Raw genomic sequence first — 25,144 nt, forward strand, 5'->3', positions numbered from 1 at the left:
AGGAATTTATTGTGTTGCGATACTGGGAGTCGGATAGACAATGGCCACCGCACCAAAGGTTACCTTTTGTTCTTCGAGCCTTCATCATCTGTGCAGGAAGGCACCACCTTCTCTCGCACCGAGATCTCTGTCGACCAATTCCTCGACGTGCTTCCAGTTCAGAACCTTAACGTCTGTCTCTGATAGCCGTCGTTTTTTCATTGCGTGCCGGCGGTTTACAGTTCGGGCGGAGTCTGAAAACGGCGCGGAGCCTCGACACTACGATTTCGACCTTTTTACGATTGGTGCCGGGAGCGGTGGTGTGCGGGCGTCGCGTTTCTCTGCAAGTTATGGTGCTTCTGTTGCGATCTGCGAGCTTCCGTTTGCTACTATTTCTTCCGATAAAGCTGGTGGTGTCGGCGGAACGTAAGTTGCATGGATTTGTTTACTCCTTTTCATTTTTGGGATTTTGAGTTGCCACTGCTTTAATCTGGTTTTGGGTTTTGTTTTATTGTTGTTGAGCTATGTGGTTTCTAGTTGCATGGATGCTTTAGTTTTAGATAAGGTGGACGAATTTCATCTCTTATTTGTTTATTTATTTCTCTTGGGGAGGTAGCGTTTATGGTGGGTTAGAAGGGGAAATGATTCCTCTTTTCTTTTTTTCCAGGCTTTAGAAATTTATGTTTACCCTCGGAGGTAATATCATTAGAATCGTAGTATCCCGTGTGGATCAGATGGGAATTCCAAAAATTTTAGTTAGAGAAGTAGACGTCAAAACTGAGAAGTTTGGTTGTGATAGGTGAAGAATCCATTACACTGATCAGGCTCTCTTTCCAATAATTTAGTGCTGAATAGTCAGTATTAAATTACTAAGGCTCAGTTTGGAAGCAGTACAAATACAAATATGTAGAGTGCAAAGTCTTGTATTTTGTATTATTTTCTATGTATTTGTACTGTACATATTTGTATTTGTACTATTTCCAAACTGAGCCTAAACTACAGTGTATATTGTTCTTACTAGCTAATCATCTTATGTTGAAAGTAGTGTTTGATCAAGGTGGAACTTCATCCAGGGGATGGCTGCATGTTTTATTCTGATAGAACAGCAATGAAGTAAAAGTAATAACTGTTAGCAGATATTATTCTAGTTTCTATACTGATGTTTGAAGAAGATTAGCATCATGCTGATAAATAGTTTAAATGCAAGTTGTTATAGGAAAATATGCAAGACAAATTGAATTAATACCAGCTTAACCCAGGACAATATGCTCTTCAAAGGAGGAGATGCTTTTGATCTTTGTATACCAGGAATTCTTTTTCGAATATCATCTATTTGCCACTCTGCTATATGTATGTTTATCAGTTTGTGTCTGTGGGATTTCATATTACCTATTGGCTATTGGCTAACATGAAAGGATCTTCTGTCAATTAGCTAGGAAGTTTCAAAGAAATCCCCAACCTTATTTTTCTTTCCTTTTTTTTTTCAATAAGTAACACAAGAATACACAACAATACAATTTTATTAATAATGGGGAAAGTAAGAGTAAGTCAGATAGAGCCCCTGCCCCTGTGCAGTTGTCAAGAGCAGAGGATACCAAACTGACAAAGATGATTCAACTCGAAGTAAAGTGTATACAATTAACAACCAATTAAAAATACTTAGTTTTAAAGGCACTAAGGTGTGGTTAGGCATCAAGGGGGGGGGGCCTTTTCGCCTAGGCAATGGGTTTTTTTTTAATTATCTATAATCTTCATATAACATGGTATAAATTTTATATTAAAACATAGAAATTTAACATATGCATGAGCAGAAAAAGAAGAAAGAAAAGAATATTCAGGAAATATGGGGCCAACCCCCTGTTTTTGTATTAGGAAAGAAGAAGAAAAATGTTTTGATTGGACAAAATTTTAAGTTTTCCTTGCTTATCAGTTCAAGTTTTAAAGTCTTTGAGGGTTTAAGACAGGCAATGGATTTTTTTTAAATTATCTATAATCTTCATAAAACATAGTATAAATTTTATATTAAAACATATAAATTTAACATATGCATGAGCAGAAAAAGAAGAAAGAAAAGAATATTCAGGAAATATGGGGCCAACCCCCTGTTTTTGTACTAGGAAAGAAGAAGAAAACTGTTTTGATTGGACAGAATTTTAAGTTTTTCCTTGCTTATCAGTTCAAGTTTTAAAGTCTTTGAGGGTTTAAGACAGCATACACCAATATGCATATTGATAACAAACAAGAAAATAATGAAAAGAAACTGGTATATAAACCCACAAAATGAAAAATTTAGTTTAATAATGTCTATTTTATTATTATAATCTCAAAAGTAAATAATATAAGTATATTTCAAGAGCCATGTATAAAATAGCTAGGTGTTTAATCAAGGTAACCCTCCATGGGTGTCTTATTGCCAAGGTGTGTTGCCTTGACAACTATGCACACTTGCACAGTACTCACTTGAAGGAGCTTTTGAGGCTCAAGGCTGGTCCTTTTACTTCTCTTAGTTGATGTCTCAAGGGCCATGGGATTTTGATGTTATCTCACTTCCAACTAATTATCACACATTCAGACTACAATCTATAAGTTGTTCTAATCTAAGGAGTGAGTGATCTTGAGTCCTTGTAACAGGGAAAGCAGTACAATCCTGAAGGAATTCCCTTCTCCTATGAGCCTTAAATAACTCACAACAATAGTTCCATGGCTATTTGTAGATACATGTCCTAAACCAGTTGATCCTGGATTGCCTGAATTAATCAGCTACCATTTAAGTTTAGTTCTTCTTAAATTGTTCCCAGGCCTGAACTATATGCTTTCTTTGTGGTGTGCATAAGCAGCCTCTTGGTGCATATGCCACTCTGTTTCATGATATTCTATCGATTGCATATACATATTTTCTTGGGTGCCATTAGTGACTTAAGGAAATACTTTTTGGTTCTTAAATATTCATTAGTTATATAGTATCTCCTTTTGTTTATGTATTTTATCTTATTGTAAGTGTGGCAACTCATCCTTTTTTTTTCAGAAAAATGAAACAAGTATCTATTTTTCTTTTCTAATGCAGATGTGTACTTCGGGGATGTGTTCCAAAAAAATTACTTGTTTTTGCATCCAAATGCTCCCATGATTTTGAAGAGAGCTGTAACTTTGGATGGAAATATGAGGCCAACCCTACTCATGATTGGAGCACCTTGGTTGCTAACAAGAATGCTGAGTTGCAACGCCTTACCGGAATCTACAAGAATGTTCTGAAAAATGCAGGTGTAGCATTAATTGAAGGTCGTGGAAAGGTTGGCTAACATTCTCATAAAAAGATAAGTTTTAAACATAGTCATGATGATCCTATTCATTGAGTAGATCTTAATGCTTTCCGCAGGTTGTAGACCCACACACTGTAGATGTGGATGGGAAACTATACTCAGCAAGACACATACTAATAGCAGTTGGTGGACGGCCGTTCATTCCTGATATTCCTGGAAGTGAGTATGCTATAGACTCTGATGTGGCCCTTGATTTACCCTCAAAACCTGAGAAGATTGCAATAATTGGGGGTGGGTACATTGCTTTGGAGTTTGCTGGCATTTTCAATGGTTTGAAAAGTGAGGTGCATGTGTTTATCCGGCAAAAGAAAGTTTTAAGAGGCTTTGATGAGGAGGTGAGAAAATCAGAGAAAGATTAGTTTTATTTGGTTAATGCTTATGGGGATGTCTATTTATATTTATTGGATTGATGATTATATGGTTTATGGGGAGATGGTTAATGTTGGCCCTTCAAGCATTTGTTGGTATAATGGTATCTAAATTCATTAATAATGAATTAATAATAATATGCAATTTAAAAACATGCATGCTATATTTTACAATCCGTGATGCATTCCAATATGCTAACTAATGGATAAAGTATTAGTTGCTAAAGAATGCATTGATGAAATAATGAACTTAAATATCTGAAATGGACAATACCAAGGGGTGTTGATTAGTCACTACCAGAACCTGGCAAGCTAAAATTTAATTATGGTTGTAATTTAGGTAATCCTGGTGATTTTGGTGTGGGAGGGGTGGTAAAGGATGATGAAGGAAGAACGATATTGAGCTTTTCTGGGGCTTTCAGTTTCATAATCTCTAAGATCTGAGATGTTTCCTGTCATCCAAGGTCTGAAACCAATAGCACAGCAGAACCGAAAGATATGATACCATGAAACTTTCAAGTAGTTATATCTTGGTTGACATCAATGGAGGAACCCCCATGGTGGTTTAAGATCCCTTGTTAGGGGAGCCAAAGCAATTGGAAGAAAACTGAACTACTCACTCAGGTGAATTCCCAGTTGGCAATGCTTTAGCAGACAGACTAGAAAAAGCAGGGGTAGGTGGGCAAGGGTGTATTTGGGGGTTACTGGGACCTGGAATTGAACTGTAATTTCCCAGTTTTTATCTCTAACTTCTGTATGCCAGCTAAATTTGGCATTTTTTATTGTTTCTGCTGTCTTTATTGGATAATAAGGGTTGTGTTTTTTATGACAATGAATATAATACATATTTGCTTCTCTGTTAATTATCAAAAAAAAGATAAGATAAAAGTTTCAAATGTAAAAATGTGCTATGAAACCCTAATACATCTTTCAGGCATTGCCTAAATTCAAGTTGTACATAAGTCTAAGACTTTTGCCCCTTGTACTCTTAATTTATGCAGATCAGAGATTTTGTTGCAGAACAGATGTCTGTAAGAGGAATTGAGTTCCACACAGAGGAATCACCCCAGGCAATTCTAAAATCAGTAGATGGTTCACTATCTCTGAAGACCAATAAAGGAACTGTTGATGGTTTCTCACATGTCATGTTTGCAACAGGGCGGAGACCAAACACAAAGGTCTGATATATATTTTTTATTGAATTGTGAGATTTCCACTCAAATAATGGGTAAACCTGTCTAAAGTTGCCAGTTACTTATTGCATTCCAGAACTTAGGACTGGATATGGTTGGGGTGAGAATGACCAACAGTGGAGCAGTAGAGGTAAGTTCTGATTTGATGCTTTTTCTTATATTCCTTGATATTAGGATTATAATTTGGGCATTCCCTCTTTTTAACTTATAATTTTCTTAGGTTGATGAATACTCCCAAACATCAGTTCCTTCAATTTGGGCGGTAGGTGATGCTACTGATAGGATAAATTTAACTCCAGTTGCATTGATGGAGGGGGTAGCATTTGCAAAAACTGCTTTTTGCAATGAACCAACAAAACCAAACTATAGGTAATCTCTCTTCTTGTCAGTTGATATTTGAATGATCAATGGAGAGAACATATGGTACCAGTTACATTGAAACACAACTGGAAAATGCTGGAGCATGCTCCACAACAGCCATTGGCCCTTTGAGCACAAAAAGGAAATACATATTCAGGAGCCTATTCATAAATACCCCCTGAACAATGTATTACTGGGGAACACTTGATTGTGTTTCCCTGATTTTGTGCTTAAAAGATTCTTGGCCATCATAGCCCATGGAGCTAGCATTTCTCAGAGAAAACTGTACCTTAAATTGGTGCTAGAGTTAAGGTTTTTCCCTTTTGGAGTTAGAATTCTGTTGAACATTGAGACCCCTTTTGGACTTTACTCCTTTGTAAATACATGCTTTGCAGTGTGCATGAACTCTTGGAGCCAGTTATCCAAAACCAAGGTATCATGAACTCTTGGAGCTAGAATGAAGGTTTTGGATTTGGAGTGTTCTAGAACATTAGGAGCTCTTTTGGATTGAACTCCCTTGTAGTGTGCATGTTTTTAGGTAATTGGCATTTGCATTGTCACATATCTTACATCTCATGGAGTTTTATTGGCTCCTGTAGAGTCAGCTGCTTGACTATGACTATCATTTGGCTTGGATTTGGTCAGAAAGAAAGAAATTTCTATGGTAAACTTTTAATTTGTGACTACCTTTTCTGTCAGAGCTGTACCATCTGCTGTTTTTTCCCAGCCACCTATTGGACAAGTTGGACTTACCGAGGAACAGGTAAACTGAATTGTCTGTTGTCTTTGAAAATGTTGGTATCTTCCTCTTATTATTTTTTAAATTATTTGCAGGCTATCCAACAATATGGTGATGTTGATGTCTTCACCTCCAACTTCAGGCCGCTGAAGGCAACCGTATCTGGACTTCCAGACCGGACCTTCATGAAACTTGTAGTCTGTGCAAAGACAAATAAAGTTCTAGGGCTTCACATGTGTGGAGAAGATGCACCAGAGATTGTGCAGGTTTCTTCCTTCCTCTTTTCCCAGTTTGGTGCTTTACTAAGGGCTCGTTTGGCACGTCTTTTTGGGAAGATCTTCTGGTAGCTCTGACAGTCAAAAGACGCATTAAGCTTTTGTATGAAGATCTGAGCAGCCTGAAGCATGTTTGGCAGATGCACGTCTTTCCATGTGTCTTTCCGTATCTTCTTGCATGAGAATAAAATGCGAAAGACAATGAAGCTTCCCGAAATCAGCCCAAAATGGGCTTTTCGCGTCTTTTTGGCGTTCCATCTTTTGGCGGCTAATTCTTCCGCGTGCCAAATGGAAATAGATCGAAATTTGGTCTGCCCGGCTTGTAAACAGCCGAAAGACCGCACGGAAAGACATGCCAAACGGGCCCTAAATTTATGTTTTATGTGATCTTAAGTCATATCTTCCCAAAATTATAGGGGTTTGCAGTTGCAGTAAAAGCTGGATTAACTAAGGCAGACTTTGATGCCACAGTGGGTATTCACCCCACAGCAGCTGAGGAATTTGTTACAATGAGGACGCCTACTCGAAGGATCCGAAAGGACCTTCCATCAGAGGTTTGTCTATGATGCTTAAATGAGTTGGTCTTAACATTATAGATCTAGTTTTGTGATCTTTCGCCTTGTTGGTTAACCCATATCAGTATTTTCTATCATGGTTATTATGAGGATATTTCTGTTAATTATCAACCAATTGCTGCAACATATTTTCAAAACTAACTTCTTTTATAATTAGTCAGGATATTATTAATTAACTTTTCATCATTTATTGAAGAATTTTTTGTTTCTTTTTTTTCAAAATTTTCTGCAGGGAAAGATTGATGCAAAGGTCAAAGCCAAAGCGAAAGTTTAGCATGTATGTATTTACTATCATGGTGATTATGTATGTATTTATTTCATATTCCTATTGATTTATATCTGGAAGTCAAGGTACTTGGCTTTTGGCCAATTTGGGCTAACAAATGGACAAAAATCTCATGCTCATGACATTTCTAGCCAAAAAAAAAAAATTTCAAGTTTGTATGGTTTACTTTGCCTTTCTATTAAATACCTGACCCCCCCCCCCCCTCCAACCAATAAAAGAATAAATAGAAAATAACTAAGGAAAATACATAAAAACTAAAACACCAGTTATTCCCAATGTTTTTAAGACTGAACCAGGTCAAACTGTTAAAACAGGAGATCCAACAACCTCTGAAGAATCTGGTTCTGTTCAAACTGGTTCGGCCCAATTTTAAAACATTGGACTACCCCACGAGCAATGCTCCCATGGTAAATCATCTATGCTAAGAACCTACTCAGTAAGATTATATCTGGTACAATTTTTTTTTCTCGTGTATTTTTTTTGTCATCCTTTATGACTCAAAGTTAGATCAATATAATATAGATCAAAGAGGAACTTTCTTCCAGCCAGATTTGTCTTTCAGCATTTATGTCGGACCAATCAAATAATTTCAACTGCAGCCTTGGAAAATTTCTGCATATAGATGTATGCTGATGATTTACCTGGCAATTACTTTGCATTTCTTCTTGCATAAGTGCAATTTCCTGGCTTTCTGGGGTTACTATATTCCTTGGATAAATTGCCCAACAGTATAAGGCACATGTATAATATTCTTAACTATTTTTATTTTAGTTAAACTGTAATCTCTTGCAGACAAGATGTGGAACAGAAAGAAAGATATGGATTCTTGATATTTGTCTTGATTAAAATTTCTGAGGCCTACAGTGTTTGCAGACATATTCTTTGTTGTGGATTAAAGATACTTGTAAAATTGCTCTGATTATGGGCCTTGCACTTTTAGATAGAGCATCATCCTGGAAATTCCTAGATGGACTCGAGCAAAAGAGATTCTTGAGGGAAGACTTGGATACCATCTTGTACAGGAAGGGAGATGTCTTGGAGGAGTGATGAGATGCAAGTTTTACTGCAGAGTGAGAAACACTACCTTCTATGACATTGCAGAGTAAATTTTATTTACTAGTTCCACTTTGCCATTGCACAAGTTGGCCTGGTGATGATATTCCATGAAACAGAACTGCTGAGATGTAAAGCAGCCAATCCACAGTAATTTATAAAATTATACTCCAATAATCATGTATTTCTGATATGATTTATATTATTCCTGATAGAACCAATTATCTGCATTCTCCATTTTGTTGGATTTCAGAACAATGAATTCCAAGTAGCTCTACATGCAATCAACTGTTTGAAAGGTTTCAAATGCCCAAATACCCCAAGGCTTACCTCACATCTCCTCTCTCTCATGAATATCATTGGCATACCAGTATTTTTCTATAGTAAATATGGAAGCGCAAAATAACTGTTTTGCCATATAGCAGAGGTCCATTCAGCGAAGGCTTGCTTAGAATTGTCATTGATCCAAATTCAAAAATTGCACATTTGCACCTGGGATTTGCTTTAAAAAATGCTGTAAGCAAGTGTCGTCTCTCAATGGCCGGTGGCTGTTTGGATTCGGTGGGAATTTGTTGCCTGATGCTCGTGTTTAAATGTATGACAGCTTCTGATAGGCAACACAGCGCTGTCTTAACATCATTTGTCCACAGAATATTGTACCAAGATTATAGACTGGCATTGTCTTAACACCAAACTCCAAACTAATCCAAGCCCAGCCACCACATTTCATTCTCACTCTTTCTGGTGACGCGAGGCATGCTGGTTATTATTGAGTTTATGCACCTTACTCGTATTTTTCACCTATAGATAAGTTGGGACCAGTGAAAAGTTATGTCCAACTTTGTCTGGAAGTATTTCATTTCTGATGATTCTCACAATCTCCAATGTAAACCAAAGGGTCGTTTGATTCGTGGTAATAGTGGTCTAGAATTGTAATCGGAATAGGCCATTTTCGATTCCAATTGTTTGGTTGGGCGGAATTGAAATCCTATTCCCATTCCTGATGGCATTCTCTCGTTTGACTCTTATTCCCCTCCCCTCTTTTGGGAATAAAATCTCAACCTAGTTGATTCTAATTTTCATTCCAATTTCTGTCTGAACTCTGAATCCCAAGTGTTGCATAAAATCTTATTATTATTAGTATATCCTGATTTAGGCTATGACACTGTTGAACAAAGCAGCACGAGGAAGGCCTTTTCTGTTGTTATGTAGGCTTCATTTACTCGTCAAAAAGGCGTTTCTCTTGAGTCCAGTTTTGCTGTTGGGAATAAATGGGTTCAGCATATTCAACAAATGGGTCCAACTGAACTCAAATCTCTTGAAACCATGAACGATTTTTTTTAGTTTGTTTTCATTTATGTATTTCCTTGAAGCTGTTGCTGCTACAAGAAGGCCTTGCATCCGGAAGAAGAAAAAAGTAAAATTTAATTAAAAAATAAAAATGTACAAAATGGATCCACTCTGGGCTCAATTCTCAAAGATGTTTGATTGTTTCCTAATTCAAGTTTGAAGTTCAGCACATTAACTATAATAGAAAAACCAACATAGAGGCTTTTTATTAAGGGAAAATTGCAGGGTAGTATACTGTACTTTGGGCTTAGTTTCACTTTGGTTTTCGAATTTTAAAATGTGTCAATTTAGTATGTAGACTTTCAAAGCGTGTCGATTTAGTATCTACCATTAGTCAATCGTTAATAGTGACACGTGAAAAGGCACAAATGCCCTTTGGGTTTCATCTAATTTGGGTCACAGAGCATTGTTTCAGTGATAGATTTTCATATTGATGTATGCATTTGGTTTCTTATGGCTTCACGCATTACTTAATGCAACTGTACATTGAAGACAATGAACAGTTTGAAAGGTAGTTTTAATATTTTAAAAGTTTTAAATCGCATATGCCATCATGTGACACAGATAATTAACGGATTACTAATGACAGGTACTAAATCGACACGTTTTGAAGTTCGAGGACCAAAGTGAGATTAGACCCAAATTACAAGATACTAATCTGCAATTTTCCCTTTCGTTAAAGAAGTAAAAGAAGAAAGACAAATGTGCAGGAGGAATAATCTTTTGGATCAAATTGATTAATCATTTATTTTAAGAACAATCAGTTTTCTTAAACAAAATGGTTTTAATTTATTTTTAGAACTGCAATATGAAAAATAATTCACATTGTAGAACATCCCTTTTAGGCTTGGAAAGAGTACAAAGACATACAAAAAAATACAAAATAGTACAAAATACAAAGCTTTGCGCTCTACATATTTATTTTTTACACCTCTTCCAAATGGAGCCTAAGAGAGCAAATCTGATTTATGTCCAAATGGAACCTAACAGGAGCAGTAGAGATATCTATTCATTGTTCTTTCTCTGTCGTAGTTCGAATTGTTTTACAGTGGAAGGAGGAACGGCTAGAGAATGCGAGGAAGAATAAGAAGAAGAAACAGTTTATGCATTGGAGCCGCTACCAGCAGTTGACAATGATGACGCTGTAAGGGAGTTGCCCGAGTCTCCATTGGATTTGAGCAACGAAGATGACTGTGTGGATCGAAGAGCAGAGATGTTCATTAAGAGGTTTTATGAAGAGATGAGATTGCAGAGGCAAGAATACAGAAATGCTGGACAGGGGTTGCTATCAATTCTGGATTGAGCTTTTGGTCTTTCTTCATCTTTTCTCTACAGGAGTTTTTAGACTGTGGAGAGGGTCTTTACTCTGTTCATTAAGAAGTTACTTTTATTATTATTATTAATTTTGTACTTTGGTCTGTTTCATCGTTCTATTTGCCAATTCGCCGTTGAATCTTCAACTGGTTATGTTTTGTACTTGTGTCTTTGCATGTTGGTATTCTGCATTTTCTACTGATTTCCAAAAAAAAAAAAATTCTGCATTTTCTACTCTAATTTAAACTCGTATTTGGACCCCACGTGTGTGGAGTTGATGTGGTGAATTGTGATAGGTTCAACATTACAGGTTGCAAATAAGTCGGATCAGATCCGGGTTAAATGAGAATTCGGTCCAGTTAGAGCCAAATTTGGATACCCCTTACCCGAATAAATCGAATACAATCGGAAGTCAATCGATTTTAATGTCTCTCATGCCCATATTAATTACTTAGAATTTTCCTAATTCCAACTTTAAATATGTTATGAATTATGATATTTTTTTTTTTGTGAAAGTTTTTAAGGGTTTATTGCGCAAATTATAAAGACCCCTTTTTACTTATGGGACAAATACTCCCTCAACTTTTATTTTGCAACAAATACTCGTTGAAATGCATTAAATTACCAAAATTTACACCTAAAGTTTCCTTATTTTCCTTTTCTCGCCCATCTTAAACTTTAATGGACCATAAATACCTCCATTTTTCCCAAATGAAACAAATAAAATAAGAATCATTTCGTTGGCATAGTTTTTTTTTTTAATTCTTCATTTATTTTACTCACATGAACATCTTTCCTCATCTTAAAATATAAAAATTATTCACTCCTTTTTTCAATAAAGAAAAAAAAACTAAATAAAACAAAAAAATTGTATTTATCAAAAAGAAACCTCTATGGTTTCGTTTGAATATTGAATACGCCAGAAATCAATAAAGATTTGTTGGACCAACCAAAAAAGGCTTCAATGTGCATATTCACTAGTGTTTAGGAACTCGAATTGAACCAACTAATCAAATCAGTTAAATTATGATCCGTGCTTATGCCCGGTTCGAATCTCCCCATTAATAAGGGAGATATTTTCAATACATAGGGTGTAAACGGATCAGATCAGATTTAAATCAGGATATATACGACCCTAATTAACATTAAATCCGATCCAAAGATCTAATCGAATCTTACAAAAACATTGATTTGAATTCAAATCCAATGAAAAAGTTGGATATTTGAATCTGATATGATCCGATTTACTTAAAATGAGAATATTAGAGTCTGACAAAATAGAATCGACTTTCGGATCAGATCAGATCAGATCAGAAACCATGCTGTGTTAGACGGATCTTGGAGAGAGAACGTTTTGTCTCTCTTGCAGTTTTTTCTCTTAATATAAGGGCAAAAGGGATATTTTACCATTTCCATTATGATTTAACGACGATGGCAATTGTCATAAAAAATAGGGGTGGTTTAAGACAATATGTAAACAGTAGGTAGAGTTAGTCAATTAGCTAAATAGTAAATGTAATTTAAGAAATTTGCCCTTAAATGTATTCTAAATTTTTAACTGTCTTTCTCTATAATTTGTTATATTTTGCCAGAGGAAGCAACAACAAGCATCATCGGTTCATTCCCTTGTTTCATTGGAGATAGAAGTCAAAAAGGTTCTAAGTATTGTTGGACTGATGCCATCTTCAACTTATTCTAAGGTAAAATGGTTATATGCACGATATATTTCATGGTTAGTGATGAGGGCGGATTTGGCCCTCCAAGGATATTGTGACACATGGCATCTCGGAACAACTAGATGACACCCGGAACCACTTAGGCAACAATTTGCCTTAGCCAAGGTGATGGTGTCCCAACTGGTGGCCTGGCACAGGCGCCGACCTAGCGACCTGCGAGACGTGCTCGCCGACAAATTCGGCATGCATATCCTAACACTCCCACGATCCTTGGAAGTTGACCCACATGCCAAACGATCCGAATGGTGGTCAACGTGCATGGCGGTTGCCTCAGGGAATCTCGAACCACTTAAACGATTTCTCGGAAATCTCGGATGCGGTGCATGAAGCCCACACCAAACTATGCCTATATAAAGGCACCAACCCCAATGGCATAGGGGGGCAAGTAAGCATATTCTAGCTCTCATACTTTATGATTTTTATCTCACAGTCTACTATGAGAGTACTGACTTAAGTTTCAGAGCGACCTCGCCGGATTAGCCACCTCGGGTCCTTTGACATTGATTCCTTGCAGGTCTCTAAAGAGCTACGAAGCTCAATAATCAATCCAGCTCACCACCGGGCAGCTCGGCACCTGGTCAGCTCAGTACCTAATAGGCAGCTCGACACTTTGGTCAGCTCAGCACCTAATCTGCCCCCAACTTAGCCTGGTCAACCCGGCATCCAAGTCCTCATCCTACAAAAGTTCTCTACTTCGGCCTCTGAGTCATCGGCCACTTGGAAGCAGACCAAATGACAAGGTACTTAGCACAAAAAATTGATACTTCACAAAAAATTGATTCATCAATTAGAAAGTAATCTTGGATTGGGCTTCATACACCAATTGCCTTTTCAACTGGCAGGTTCTGCAGCAATTGAAGGATAAATCCTTGAAAGAGTGGGATTGACAGAGGATGACGTGTTAAAGCTGTTAGAGGAAAGAACTCTAGCAAGGAAAAACAAGGATTTCACTTAGGGTGACCAGATTCAGGGAGAATCTGGCTATCAAAGGCATTGCTCTTATGGACATTGGCAAAGAAACAATATGGAGACCTTGTGTCTCAGTTGCACAAGAGGTACCCCCTTCAACTTAGTGTTCACAAAGAGATCCCGCGCCTTACATTCCAATGGCTTAGTGGTCTATGAAATTGGATTGATTACCATTAACTTGAAGATAAAAGTCTGTGTAAGTTTTTGATTTATGGGGTCAAGATCTGTGGCATCCCCCATCACACCCCTTCTCTTTTATTTATCCTCTTCCTACCATACCACCTTGCAAATGCAAGATTTTGTTTTTACTAGGTTAAACTAGACAACATAACTTAAGGTTAAAATTACAGGAGGTATAAGATGCTCACTAATCACTACCCATCAGCCATGACCTGGAAGTGAAGTAAATGAGCAAAGGGTTTTGCAGTTTGGGAAAAGGAATTCCCCCGGATGCATGTTCTGGTAGGTTTGTAGAATACTGAAATGTATTCGAAGACTGTAATGTAAGATTTCATTGGATATACACATTGTCTATTTTTTGTGAAGAGAAATTGTTACAAAATGTCATTGATTCAATGCTCCCAAGTCCCATCCACCCAATTGAAAATTTCTTGGTTGTCAGTCGAACTTATGTAGGCATGATGCACCCCCATACATTTAAGGCCATGTTCTTTTTTGGAAACACATTTACCTGGGTAAATGCACTTACCCATGTTCTTTTTTTGTTTGATTTACCCAGGTAAATGAAGTTTCTTATTTTCCCATGTTCTTTTGCAACACCCACTTTCCTGGGTAAATTTTTTTTTCATCTCTTTCCAATTTTACCCTTTGGACATGGATTTGAAAACCCTGTCACAAAGTCTTAAATGCCCCTAAAATTTTTGGAAATAAACCATGCTGCCTCTTCTTTTAAACCCAATTTAAGTCTAATTCAAGTTTTTCCTCTTGAACGATAGAAGAAAACACCATCTGCCATTATTTTGGGCTCAAATTTTGGGCATTTAAGACTGTTGTCATAATTTCTGGTTTTCTTTATGAAAATCAAACTAGTTCTGGTTATTTAATGAACCATTGAATTTTCACAACTAACAAATAGCAGAGGAGAGTTTAAAATGTCAATGCTTATAAGATCATGTCAATCCTTTGACCTTCAAAATCACAATTATGAAATTCACAAATGGGCATATACAACAAATGAAGAAAAGACTAATGTGAGCACCCGAAGCACTTGCAACGTAAGTTTCTCTGCTACTTCCTGTAATGAAAGAAGTGAAGTGTTATTAACAGAGATCCCCCACCTCATCCTACCAAAATAAAAAAATATATACTAGCAAGTGAGAATCTGTTGGAAGTTCAAGAGTCCATTTCTTGTTCACTTTGCCATAAACCTCCCCACTCCCCAGATATTCGTAATTCTTCAAGCAGATTCCTTCAGCAAGCCCTGTGAGATTCCACAAATGCATTACCCATGAGGCCATGATTATAGTGACTGCTATATGAGTTATCCCATCCAAATGGAAGCAACCGTAATAAAAGGTTCAACCTAGGCCTATAAGCAAGAGTAAAATATAAGAAAACTTACCCCTGATCCTTTGCACTGTGTAATCAGCTCGGACACTGCTCTGCGGTAACAAACCTTTAACCCATTCTCCTTTCATTAGAGCATGACGCCTTTGGTGTTCAGTTATAGCATCAATGCACTCCTGTATGGCAGGGACAAATGGATGTTGATGAGGCTGTTGTTGCAGATTGGGTAAAGGCAACTTTGCTGCAAACAGAAGATCCACATGAAAACATCTAAATATAGGCATGACAAACAATAACTAGTAATAGAAAAACAAAAGAGGCTAATAACAGTGTATGAGCAACTGTCATGCAGCAGTATCAAGAGACTGCATAAGAGCAGCACGTAACTGATGAAGGAGCCCATCTTCGTCCAAAGTAAATGTTGGTTGCCATTCTTTAGACCCATCAATTGGAGAGACAGTAGTAGGAGCTCCAGTGTTTGGGGAATCACTTCCTACTTTATTGACAGTAATTGAGATACCAAGTTTGCTAGCTGCTTGCATTACCTGAAAAGTGGATGCTCCATTGATATTCCAAGGCCAAGTTAAATATCTGGATTTCAAATTTAAAACAAACTAATTGAAAGAGCTCTTGCTCTTCCTAATTAATACCAGCATACCCAATAAGCTACTAAAGGAGTAGAACTGCAACTTAAAACTGAATTTATTTTCAAGGTCAAAAGCCAGGAATTGAAACTCAAAAAAGAGGTCCAAGCAAAACTGGGGAAAAAAGGCAAGTGCATAGCATAAACCTATTAAGCACTAAGTGAGTCCATTTAAAGAGACCAGTGCATCTGATTATTAGAAGAATCATACGCCCTTGAGCTCCCAAGTTCCATGTATTGCCTGCTTCCTTGCTGAGAAAATTCAAGCTCACCGGAGAACTGACCGTCAACAGACTGAGAATTGTCTAATGCCTAAATCATGAGGAATCTCGTGCGAACTGCTACTACATTCATTTCCCTTGAAAGCCCATGAATTGCTTGTTAAGTTGTTTGGTATAGCACCATGAGGTGCTGATGATAATTATGGCCATTCCTGAAGAAGATGATAATAAGCTAGAGACTTTTTTGGGAAAGTTAGACCTGTTAGTCTCTATAAATGCATGTACAAAACTACAAATTTCAAGGGAGAATGGTGATTTTGTGCCAGGGAGGAGCATCACAGAGAATGATACCTTGGGGCATGAATGAATTTAAGTACATAATAAGAGAAAGAGAATGCTATATTTTTATATTGAATACTGTTAAATTTTATTGAGGTTGTTCCATACTGGGTTCCTAAGGATACACTCAATTTTAAGTGTATCTTTTTTATTTGAAAGGCTAGAAATATAGAAAAGGAATCAATTCATAGAAGATAAACATATCACAATTCAAGTGAATGAATTTAAAAGAGAGGGGAAGGCCAACAAGGAGAGTGATTGTAGTAGCAGAAACTGAACTGGGGACTTACAATCCATTAATTAAGAGGATAAGGCCCTAGAGTGGAATTGCAAAAAAAAGTTTGCATTGAAAGCATATTTTGAATCCCATGCATGTTCTAACTATATAAATGGAAATAAAACTAATCAACTTCAACATGAATCTGATAAGGGATGGTCAATCCATTAATTAAGAGGATAAGGCCCTAGAGTGGAATTGCAAAAAAAAAGTTTGCATTGAAAGCATATTTTGAATCCCATGCATGTTCTAACTATATAAATGGAAATAAAACTAATCAACTTCAACATGAATCTGATAAGGGATGGTCCCCAGTTTAACTTTTGATTGATAATGGAAACTTCTTTAGCTAAAAGAAAGAGATACAAGCAGCAAGCCTTACCAAAAACTACAAAGCAATGTTGCATGGACATAGTCACAAGAATCAGAATCCAACACATGTTCAGGAATCTGACTTAGCAAGATGAAAAACCAAAGATTCATGGACACATCTATGAATTATTAAATACTAATTATTTTAATAATTCCGATTTCCAACTGCCAACCAAAATGAGTCCTTACTAATAGTAAAAGATTTTGGTTCCTTAGGCTCCATTTGAAAAGAACGCAGATACAAATATGTTTAGTGAACTGCATGTGCAATAAATGTTATTTATAAACCTTATTTTTGCACTGTACATATTGCAATTGTACACTCTTCCCAAACTGAGCCTTATGGCATATTTAATTGATGTGAAATGGAATCATTTCAATAATTTCCTGAAACCATGAAATGACCTCAATTTTGAGTCTACCCTTAGCAGTTGGAAATTAATTGCTCCAGTTCAAACTTGAGATGGTAATTTCTGCTATATATGAACCAGGTAAGAAGAAGGTAGCACCTAAAACGTATTGCTACTATCAACAAACATTGTCTTCATTCTCGACAGGCTTGCTGATGGATCAACTATCAAAATTTAACTGACCACACCATGAGCATGAAGATCCATTTTTGCATAGTGCTCTGCCTCTACTAGTCTGAATGCCATAGCAGATAGTCTCCCTACTTCAGAAATCAGTAGTTTTTTTTTTTTTTTTTTTTTAATGGAGCAATATCTCCATTCCCATGCATCGTTTGGTAGGAGAAACTGCTTCTCCATATTTTGTATATTTTTTTGCTTTCTGGATGTAATATAACTCTTAACTTTTCTTAGAAAAGGCAATCCCCAAAATGATAGAACATTTGAGATACGTCAACTCTTACCTTTTGTTATCTTTTAAGTTTACCAGATATTTTTGGACCCCTAAAGCGGCAAGTCCCATGGTATTTTTTTAGCAAATTAAAACTTGGGACAACTGCATACCATGGGTGGCTATCATCATCATTGTCATCACCTAAGCTTTGTCCCAACTATATGAGGTTGGACCAGTCAACTACATGAATCCTGTTCTGCCACACCATTCTATTCAGTGCCATATCCATTATAAAAATATGGGCTGTGAAATCATTTCTCACTACCTCAATCCATATATGTCCTTTTTATCATATTCAGCAACAAATAAGCATCAACATGAAGTAAGTAGTAACATCCAAACCTGATTTGAGTTAAAAATAAAATCGCTCATGCTTAAGGCAATAGAAACTACAAAGAAATTATTCATTTTATTCATCACAAGGAGTTATTTGAACATAAAATCTAACCACTAATGACCTGACCTTATGCATATGCAACTAAGCCATCACAAATTCAAAATCAGCAAGGGTAGCAAATCCTCATAATTACCCATTTATTAGAATCCAAACCGAGATGATTTAATCACAGAAATCAAGACAGCTATCCATCCTAGGAATTCAATCCAGACCCATACTAATAAAACTAGGAATGCTTCAACTAAAAACAAACTCAGAACAAGCTGCAAAAAAAGTGTAAACAAGAGGGACTTTAAATTTTATAGAAAACAAACTGTTGTCTGGGAACCGAAATTGATTGCCACAGCTGGAACCAGCAAGGGAAATGGCACACTTTTCCCAGGGTCTCCCTAGTGGAGTCGCCCGTCTGTGGGCACCAGAAAGTGATAATGAATGCATATTTTATATTACAATAAATTTTATGTCACATTATTCAACCATCCACAATACAATCTCAACCAGATTTCATTCTTCCTTATTTGTAGTGTAATGTGATACAGTGTATCTTATCTCTTTACTACCTATAGGATGAGTTTGGATAGGTGCATCTGAGGTAATATTGTCAGACAGGCCCTTGATGCTTCTCTAGTTTTATAGCTTTCCTCATATTAGAGTCTTACTGAGATTTCTTACATCCAAGAGGTTTTTCTCTAGGCAAATTACATATGCAATTTTATTTTTTTATTTTTCTGCTTTTTGTTGTACCGATTAGTATTTCTTTCCTGGAAAATCACATAATTTTGCTCTCTACTTTTATTACCACAGGACCCAAGTTTCTGAGCATCAGGGTCACACCATAGTTCTGACTCAGCCGATAGTTCCACAGACAAGATGGACATTTCCCCTGGAAACAACTTGAGTGGCGATGCATATGATCCAACTAAAATAAAAGATTCAACTAGTTCCCAAAGTAGTTTCCCTCGTGGTGTATCTCCTATTTCTGATAATTCTCAATATGATCTTTTATCATTTAATTCAAGGGCTTCAGATTCAGACACCAAAGGCTTGCTTGAAGCTTCCGAAGAAACAATTAATGAGCTCCGTGCAGATTTTCAGTCCTGCATTGTTCTTCCTCTAGTGCCTAACAATATTCAGCCACCAAAGGTTCTCAATATGATCTTTTAACATGTTTTTAGTGCCTAACATCTTCCTCTAGTGCCTAACAAATTCATGAAATAGAAAACAAGACAATGTTATCTAAAAATTCAAAATTAATCAACTACTTACAGTGATTTACCGAGTAGATCTTCTACAACAAGAATTGTTTCTGTTCTGATTCTGAAAACTCTAGGTATCACAATTGATCTAAAAAACCAAAATACTAGATCCAAGAAATCTGGAAACAAAAAATCAAAATAAAAAAAGGAAATCAATGAAATAATAATAAAAGAGAAACAATAAGATGAGAAGCAACATTTTTTGAATAAGATGAAAAAAAAAGATGCATTACAGAGGAATGGTGGATCAACGACAAGTGAAATAGTGATTCTTACTGTTTAAATGGAGGAAAAAATGAACAGCGACGGCAACTAGATGGAGCGGCGACAACAACTGGGATGATCAATGGTGCCGACCACAGAGGGAGGCCAGCGACGACAACTCTTCATCATTTGCGGTGAGTTGATATAGCAGCAGCGAAGGCAGAGAAGCAGAACTCCGAGATACGGAGGTGATTTTCGGAGGAGAAATGCAGAGATATGCATAGGTGATTTTCGGAGGAGAAACGCAGAGATACACAGAGAATCAGAACTCAAAGACACGCATCAGCGATAGAAGAACTCAGCATTTTCTGTCTGAAAGAATTAATGGCATAGAAGAAGAAAGGAGTGGAGGAGAAACACAGAGCTGATTTTCAGAGAAGTAGAACCAAGTGAAGGAGGGAAACACAGAGGTGATTTTTCGGAAAGGTAGGGTCTCGAACTTTTATATCTTGTGGGGGCAATATTGTGGGACCGTGGGTCCCATAATTTTGAAATCCGAACACGGGTAAATTGGTTTCCCCCTTTCACTTCACGAAAAACGAACATGGCCTAAGTACTTAATAGATTCATTTCAACCAGCCACAGCCAGGCTAGCATGTGAGGTGGAGAGATTTTCATCGTGGCCCATTATCTTTTTTGGCTGCAATAACTGACGGGCGAAAGTGAACTTGCACTGTGTTCAGTGTTGACCTGATTCCTGAGAGGGATTGGAGGAGTTCTTTCCAAGTAGTTTGCATCTTTCTCCGTTCTAACCCGTGAACTGTTTTTCCAGGACCCGGGCAGCAGGGACCAGCAGCATTGGTTAATGGATTCTTTTTAATTAACAAATTGGAACGTGAAGAAGTCTCAAGTGATGGCTAAGTGCTTCCTTCCAAAGGGAGTGCCTACTGTCTCGTATCTGTATGCACTCGTTAGCTCGATTCAAGGTTTACAAATAATGGTTTTCTAGTTCTAGAGCAAAACATTCCATCCAGATTGGTCTTTGTGCAGGGTCTGGTACCCGCAAAACGCAGAACCACTCGGTCCACTCCTGGGACACTAAAAACACTCTAGGCTGGTCCCAGGTCCCAGCATCCAAGCCATCCCCACTTTACCTACTTTGCGTTGCAGATGTTTGGCGGTTGGCGCAACGATTTTGATTCTTGAGGCGTGTTTGGCGGTTTTTGTGTTAGGGATGACTCATTAATTCCATACTGAGGGTGTCAATGGTTTGGGTTTGGTGCGGGTCCATGTTCTCCAAACACAGACCTTAGTATACTACTATACTCGTCTGTTCCGAGTATCATCATCTGCTTAATTTAATACCTGTGTATGATACTTGATGTAACCGTTTCCGACCACGTACCAATTTTTGTGGTGTATCAATTTTTTTTGGCTAAGTACCTTGTCATTTGCCCCGATGGTGAAGTGCCTTGGTGATGAGCTACTTTGTGGCGAACTCCCTGGTGGAGAACTGCCTGGTGGCGAGCTCCCTGGTGGAGAGCTGCCTAGTGGCAAACTCCCTAGTGGAGGACTGCCTGGTGGCGAACTCCCTGGTGGAGAGCTGCTTGGTGGCGAACTCCCTGGTGGAGAACTGCCTGGTGGCGAACTCCCTTGTGAGCTGGCGAGCTCCTTGGAGAGCTGTCGAGCTCCTTGGAGAGCTGTCGAGCTCCTTGGAGAGTTGCCGAGCTCCTTGGTGAGCTGCCGCCTAGTTGTCACGAGGTGCCACGTGTCACAATTTCACTGGAGGGCCAAATCTGCCCTCATCATTTGCCCCCCACTCCCGAGCTGAGAGTAACTCAGTGAAGGGAGTATCCTTCTTTTGGCCTGTAAGTCGACGAGTTAGTAGGTGCCGATCCAATTCCTTAGGCCTTGGGAGTCGTCTGTATGTGGCGAGTTGTCTGCAAGTAGCGAGCTGCCTATAAGGTGAGGAGGTCTCCGCCAATTCAGTAGTGTAGCCCTTAGGCTCTGGGGGCAATTTATAGTTCACTTTTGCTGATTTTACTCATGCTGAGGAAGCGACTGGATATTCAGCAATAGTGTGGCCCGTAGGATTTGGGAGCGACTCATAATCCACTCTTCTTGACTTTGCCCATGCCGAAGAGGTGACTAGGTCTTAAGCAGTAATGTGGCCCGTAGGCTTTGGGAGCGACTTGTAGTCCACTCTTCTTTGACTTTGCCCGTGCCGAAGAGGCGATTGGGTCTTAAGTAGTAATGTGGCTCGTAGGCTTTTGAAGTGACTCGTAGTCCACTCTTTTTTGACTTTGTCCGTGCCGAAGAGGCGACTGGGTCTTTAGTAGTAATGTGGCCCGTAGGCTTTGCCTGTGAGGTGCCGAACTGACCAGGCGCTGAGCTACCAGTGAGGTGCCAAGCTGACCAGGTGTTGAGCTGCCTGCGAGGTGCCGATCTTACCAGGTGCCAAGCGACTTGTAAGGTGCCGAGCTACCTGTAAGGTGCCGAGTTACCTGTAAGGTGTCGAGCTGACCAGGTGGGTGCCTTAGAGCTATGATTGCGCTGCATCAGCTTCGTAATGCCGGTCACCCACTCCTACAAGAAGCTACTAGGAGCTCGACCTTCGGGGGCAGCACTACTAGCTTTAGGTCGCCGGCTCACACGGGAGCCGTGGAAGGCTCGACCGGTAAGGGCGCCTATGTAGTCTGTTGGCCGCCAACTCCTGTGGAAGCCACGAAGAGCTCATCTTTGTAGGGGGGGACCTTGCGAAGAGGACTGATGAGGCTTTATCCGAATTGAAAGTAAAGTTACTTAGTCTGTTAGCTCCCTGCATAGTCTTTGAGTTCATAAAAAATGTAAACTATAGAGTGAGAGCTTCAATTTCTAAAAAGTGAGGACTTAGCTTTCTAGGAGAAGAGCACTTAACTTTTGTAAGATGAGAACTTGGCTTTTGTAGGATGAGAACTTAGCTTTCTGTAGCGTGTTCCCACAGACGGCGCCAATTGATGGAGCGCAATCTGGTCAGTCCTAGCTGTCAACGATCTTGCCTCTGACTGGAGCAAAAGGTGCCTGAAACGGGGAAGAAAGCGAGTAGTCTCCGGGGAGGAACTCGGTGAGAGTGCTACGAAGCTCAAGTTAGTATTTTCTCAAAGGCAAGATAAAAAACCAGATGGCGCAAAGTTATCACGTACCTTTCTTCTTGGGGGAAGAGGGCCTTTTATAACCACTTCGCACACTCACTCCCAAGCTCTTGTCAGGTTGGGTATCATTACCTCTGCACTTCTGCCAGTTCGGGTGTCATCACCTCTACTGGGGCAAACAACCGCCACTGCTCTCTTTGTCGGAGTCGTCTCTGTAACTGGAGGTGGCGGTGGCAGGTGGCCGTTGAAGTGCGGCTGTCAAGCGTCAAATCCTAAGTCAGTCAGGTGCGCCGCCTCAGGATACGAACTCCTTTGGTGTTAGGTACGCTTGTTCAGTTCGGCGGCCTGGAGACGAAGCGTTGGAGTGGTGTGCGAGGTGAAGTCTTGAGTTCGAATAAAAGTGTGGCCCGAACTTCCCTGGGGTGGGCTAGTTCGGGTTGTTGCCCTTTGCGCTCTTCGTAAGGCTCGGGGTCAAAGGGAGAGTTCGGGCTCCTTTAGGGGAGCTCGGACCGCTGGTTCCTCCTCTTGGAGCTCACGCCTTGAGCGCACTGCCGTGCCGAGCTGTTGCTTCTGTCAGGTCACCCTCGGTTGCTTCCATGTGTTGGGTGGTCAAGAGGTCGGGCCAAATCTTCCTCCATCAATACTATTTTAGAAATAGACCTAAGATCTATTGTATTCATTGGTTTTAAGTTTCAACCCCACGGTCGGTTTAATCCACCAAATTTTCATTTTTTGGAGCTCAGATAGAAAGAGAGAGAGATAATAATTCAAAAAAAAAAAAAAGCTCGGATGGGCTTGAACATGTTTATAGGCCGCCGCGGGCTTAAACTCGAGCCAAAAAGCCCGGCCCGCAATAAATTCGAGCGGGGCTTGGGTTTTGTCAAAATAGCTCGGCCCGACCCGACCTAAAATTAGACTTAAAATTGGTTATGTGATTATGTCCATTTGAATTAGGGGTGTTCACGGGTTGGGTTGGGTCGGTTTATTGGGGTTTTCCCAACCGACCCGACCTGGTCGGGTTACCTGAGGTGGAAACCGAAACTGACCCACTGATAGGCCAAACCAACCTGGTCGGTTTGAGTCAGTTTGGGTCGGTTTCGGTTTTGCTCCTGTACAAAAGGACACCTAATTGAATTCTAATTGTAATTACCTAATGGGTTACCTATTTGGTGTAAAAGATTATAGAAAGTTAGAAACTATGATATATTGCCTATTCTAATTGTAATTGTCTAATGGGCCTTCTAGTTCTAGTAGAAGACTAGTTATAGTTAAGTAGGAAACTATTCAACTAGTTCGGTTCGGGTCGGGTTGGTTTCGGTTTTCACAAAGAAAACAAAAAATGACCCGATATATTGGTTTATATATTTGCCCAACCCAAACCGACCGACTCGGGTTGGGTCGGTCCGGGTTGGTCGGTTTGGTCGGGTTGGACATTCTTATGAACAACCCTAATTTGAATAAATTTTTTGATTTAAGAATGTAAAACTGTGTTTTAAAATGTAAAAGAAAGGGAAAAAAACCATATTGTAGGCCCATTGTTCATTTAAATAGGAAAAAAAACCATCTGAATTTTTAATTCTAATTTGAAAAGGGAAAATTGTAATTTTTTTATTAGGTCAGGCTTTGGGCTCGGGCTTTTTATCAAGGCCGGGCTTGGGCCTAGCGTATTTCCATTAATGATGAGTAAAAGCCCGGCCTGAGCCCGGCCCATGATAGATCTAGTTGGACCCAATTGCTAGCTGCTGGGCCTTTAAATTAATAGAACCCGAGATGGGCCCCACTAGAATTAATTTAATGGTGAGGGACCAAAATTTGTGGACCCAAACCCTATTATTAATCGGGACCGGACTGGATATGTGTAGGGTATCCCGTATCCGACCCGGGTAATCAGGTCCCCACTGCTCCCTTTATTCCACACGGTACCCTAGATGTGCAGTGTTCTATCCTCCATGCCTCCGTCCTCCCTGTTAGTCTCGAAGATGAAGACGAAAACTGACTCTCGCTTCTGCACGGGCACAGCCAACGGGCCAAGGGAAAGGGAATTCTGTTCTGTTGGCCCTTAGTCTCTCTCTCTCTCTCTCTATTTGCCTCAGAAATTTGCAGGTCCAGCTCCAGTTTGTTCCCATCTCTCAACTGGAAGCTCATCTCATGGACATGATACCTCCGCGTCGTCTTCCCTCCACTAGCGACTCTTCAACCTCTTATCCTCTCAGATTCTCTCAAAACTAGCAACAGCCAAAAGATGTGAGAGCCCTTTTCCCGCTATTTGCTACGTGGAAAACGATGATGTGGACAATCTGGTGGGCCCAGATTCCACGTATTGGAATCAGAGTCTTTTTCGCCCAGAAGAAAAGCTGCATAAGCCATCTCATGTTGCCCATGTAAAAACCCTAAAAAGG

General features: G+C 39.1%; 2 protein-coding genes across 12 annotated transcripts; one reads left to right on the forward strand and one right to left on the reverse strand.

The window, feature by feature from the left end:
• LOC104602393 (glutathione reductase, chloroplastic-like) lies at positions 1-8,378 on the forward strand. Of its 4 annotated transcripts, none has more exons than XR_016084004.1 (12): positions 1-405; positions 3,044-3,269; positions 3,356-3,634; positions 4,669-4,845; positions 4,937-4,990; positions 5,081-5,229; positions 5,920-5,983; positions 6,055-6,225; positions 6,651-6,788; positions 7,042-7,086; positions 7,410-7,502; positions 8,036-8,378. XR_016084004.1 is itself a non-coding variant. In XM_010266080.3 (11 exons), exons 1-10 carry the CDS (start codon positions 41-43, stop codon positions 7,081-7,083), a joined length of 1,665 nt encoding a protein of 554 aa, XP_010264382.1. In that variant the 5' UTR covers positions 1-40; the 3' UTR covers positions 7,084-7,086; positions 8,036-8,378. The 4 variants fall into 4 exon arrangements, 2 of the variants coding, with proteins under 2 accessions (XP_010264382.1, XP_010264389.1); XR_016084005.1 differs by having other exon boundaries at positions 8,040-8,378; XM_010266080.3 differs by lacking the exon at positions 7,410-7,502.
• Positions 8,379-14,618: 6,240 nt separating this feature from the next.
• Positions 14,619-20,153, reverse strand: LOC148801036 (uncharacterized). 8 transcript variants are annotated; one of them, XM_088899992.1, is made up of 6 exons: positions 19,687-20,153; positions 19,421-19,529; positions 15,432-16,120; positions 15,100-15,220; positions 14,846-14,958; positions 14,619-14,772 (listed from the first exon to the last, which is right to left on the reverse strand). In XM_088899992.1, exons 3-6 carry the CDS (start codon positions 15,474-15,476, stop codon positions 14,689-14,691), a joined length of 363 nt encoding a protein of 120 aa, XP_088756118.1. In that variant the 5' UTR covers positions 15,477-16,120; positions 19,421-19,529; positions 19,687-20,153; the 3' UTR covers positions 14,619-14,688. The 8 variants fall into 8 exon arrangements, 7 of the variants coding, with proteins under 7 accessions (XP_088756118.1, XP_088756119.1, XP_088756117.1 ...); XM_088899993.1 differs by having other exon boundaries at positions 15,432-15,589; positions 19,431-19,529; positions 19,687-20,138; XM_088899991.1 differs by having other exon boundaries at positions 15,432-15,589; positions 19,687-20,125.
• Between the last annotated feature and the right edge of the window lie 4,991 nt (positions 20,154-25,144).

Source organism: Nelumbo nucifera, chromosome 3, assembly GCF_055504915.1.
Source record: "Nelumbo nucifera cultivar China Antique chromosome 3, China Antique-T2T, whole genome shotgun sequence".
NCBI lineage: Eukaryota > Viridiplantae > Streptophyta > Magnoliopsida > Proteales > Nelumbonaceae > Nelumbo > Nelumbo nucifera.

Coding starts and splice junctions, on each gene's coding strand:
- LOC104602393 (XM_010266080.3), top strand. CDS start 41: ATGGCCACCGCACCAAAGGTTACCTTTTGTTCTTCGAGCCTTCATCAT. Junction 3,635..4,668: donor TAAGAGGCTTTGATGAGGAG/GTGAGAAAATCA, acceptor TAATTTATGCAG/ATCAGAGATTTTGTTGCAGA. Junction 6,226..6,650: donor ATGCACCAGAGATTGTGCAG/GTTTCTTCCTTC, acceptor CCAAAATTATAG/GGGTTTGCAGTTGCAGTAAA.
- LOC148801036 (XM_088899988.1), bottom strand. CDS start 15,489: ATGGGTCTAAAGAATGGCAACCAACATTTACTTTGGACGAAGATGGGC. Junction 15,286..15,431: donor GAAGATGGGCTCCTTCATCA/GTTACGTGCTGC, acceptor TTCTGTTTGCAG/CAAAGTTGCCTTTACCCAAT. Junction 14,959..15,099: donor CACAGTGCAAAGGATCAGGG/GTAAGTTTTCTT, acceptor GGAATCTCACAG/GGCTTGCTGAAGGAATCTGC.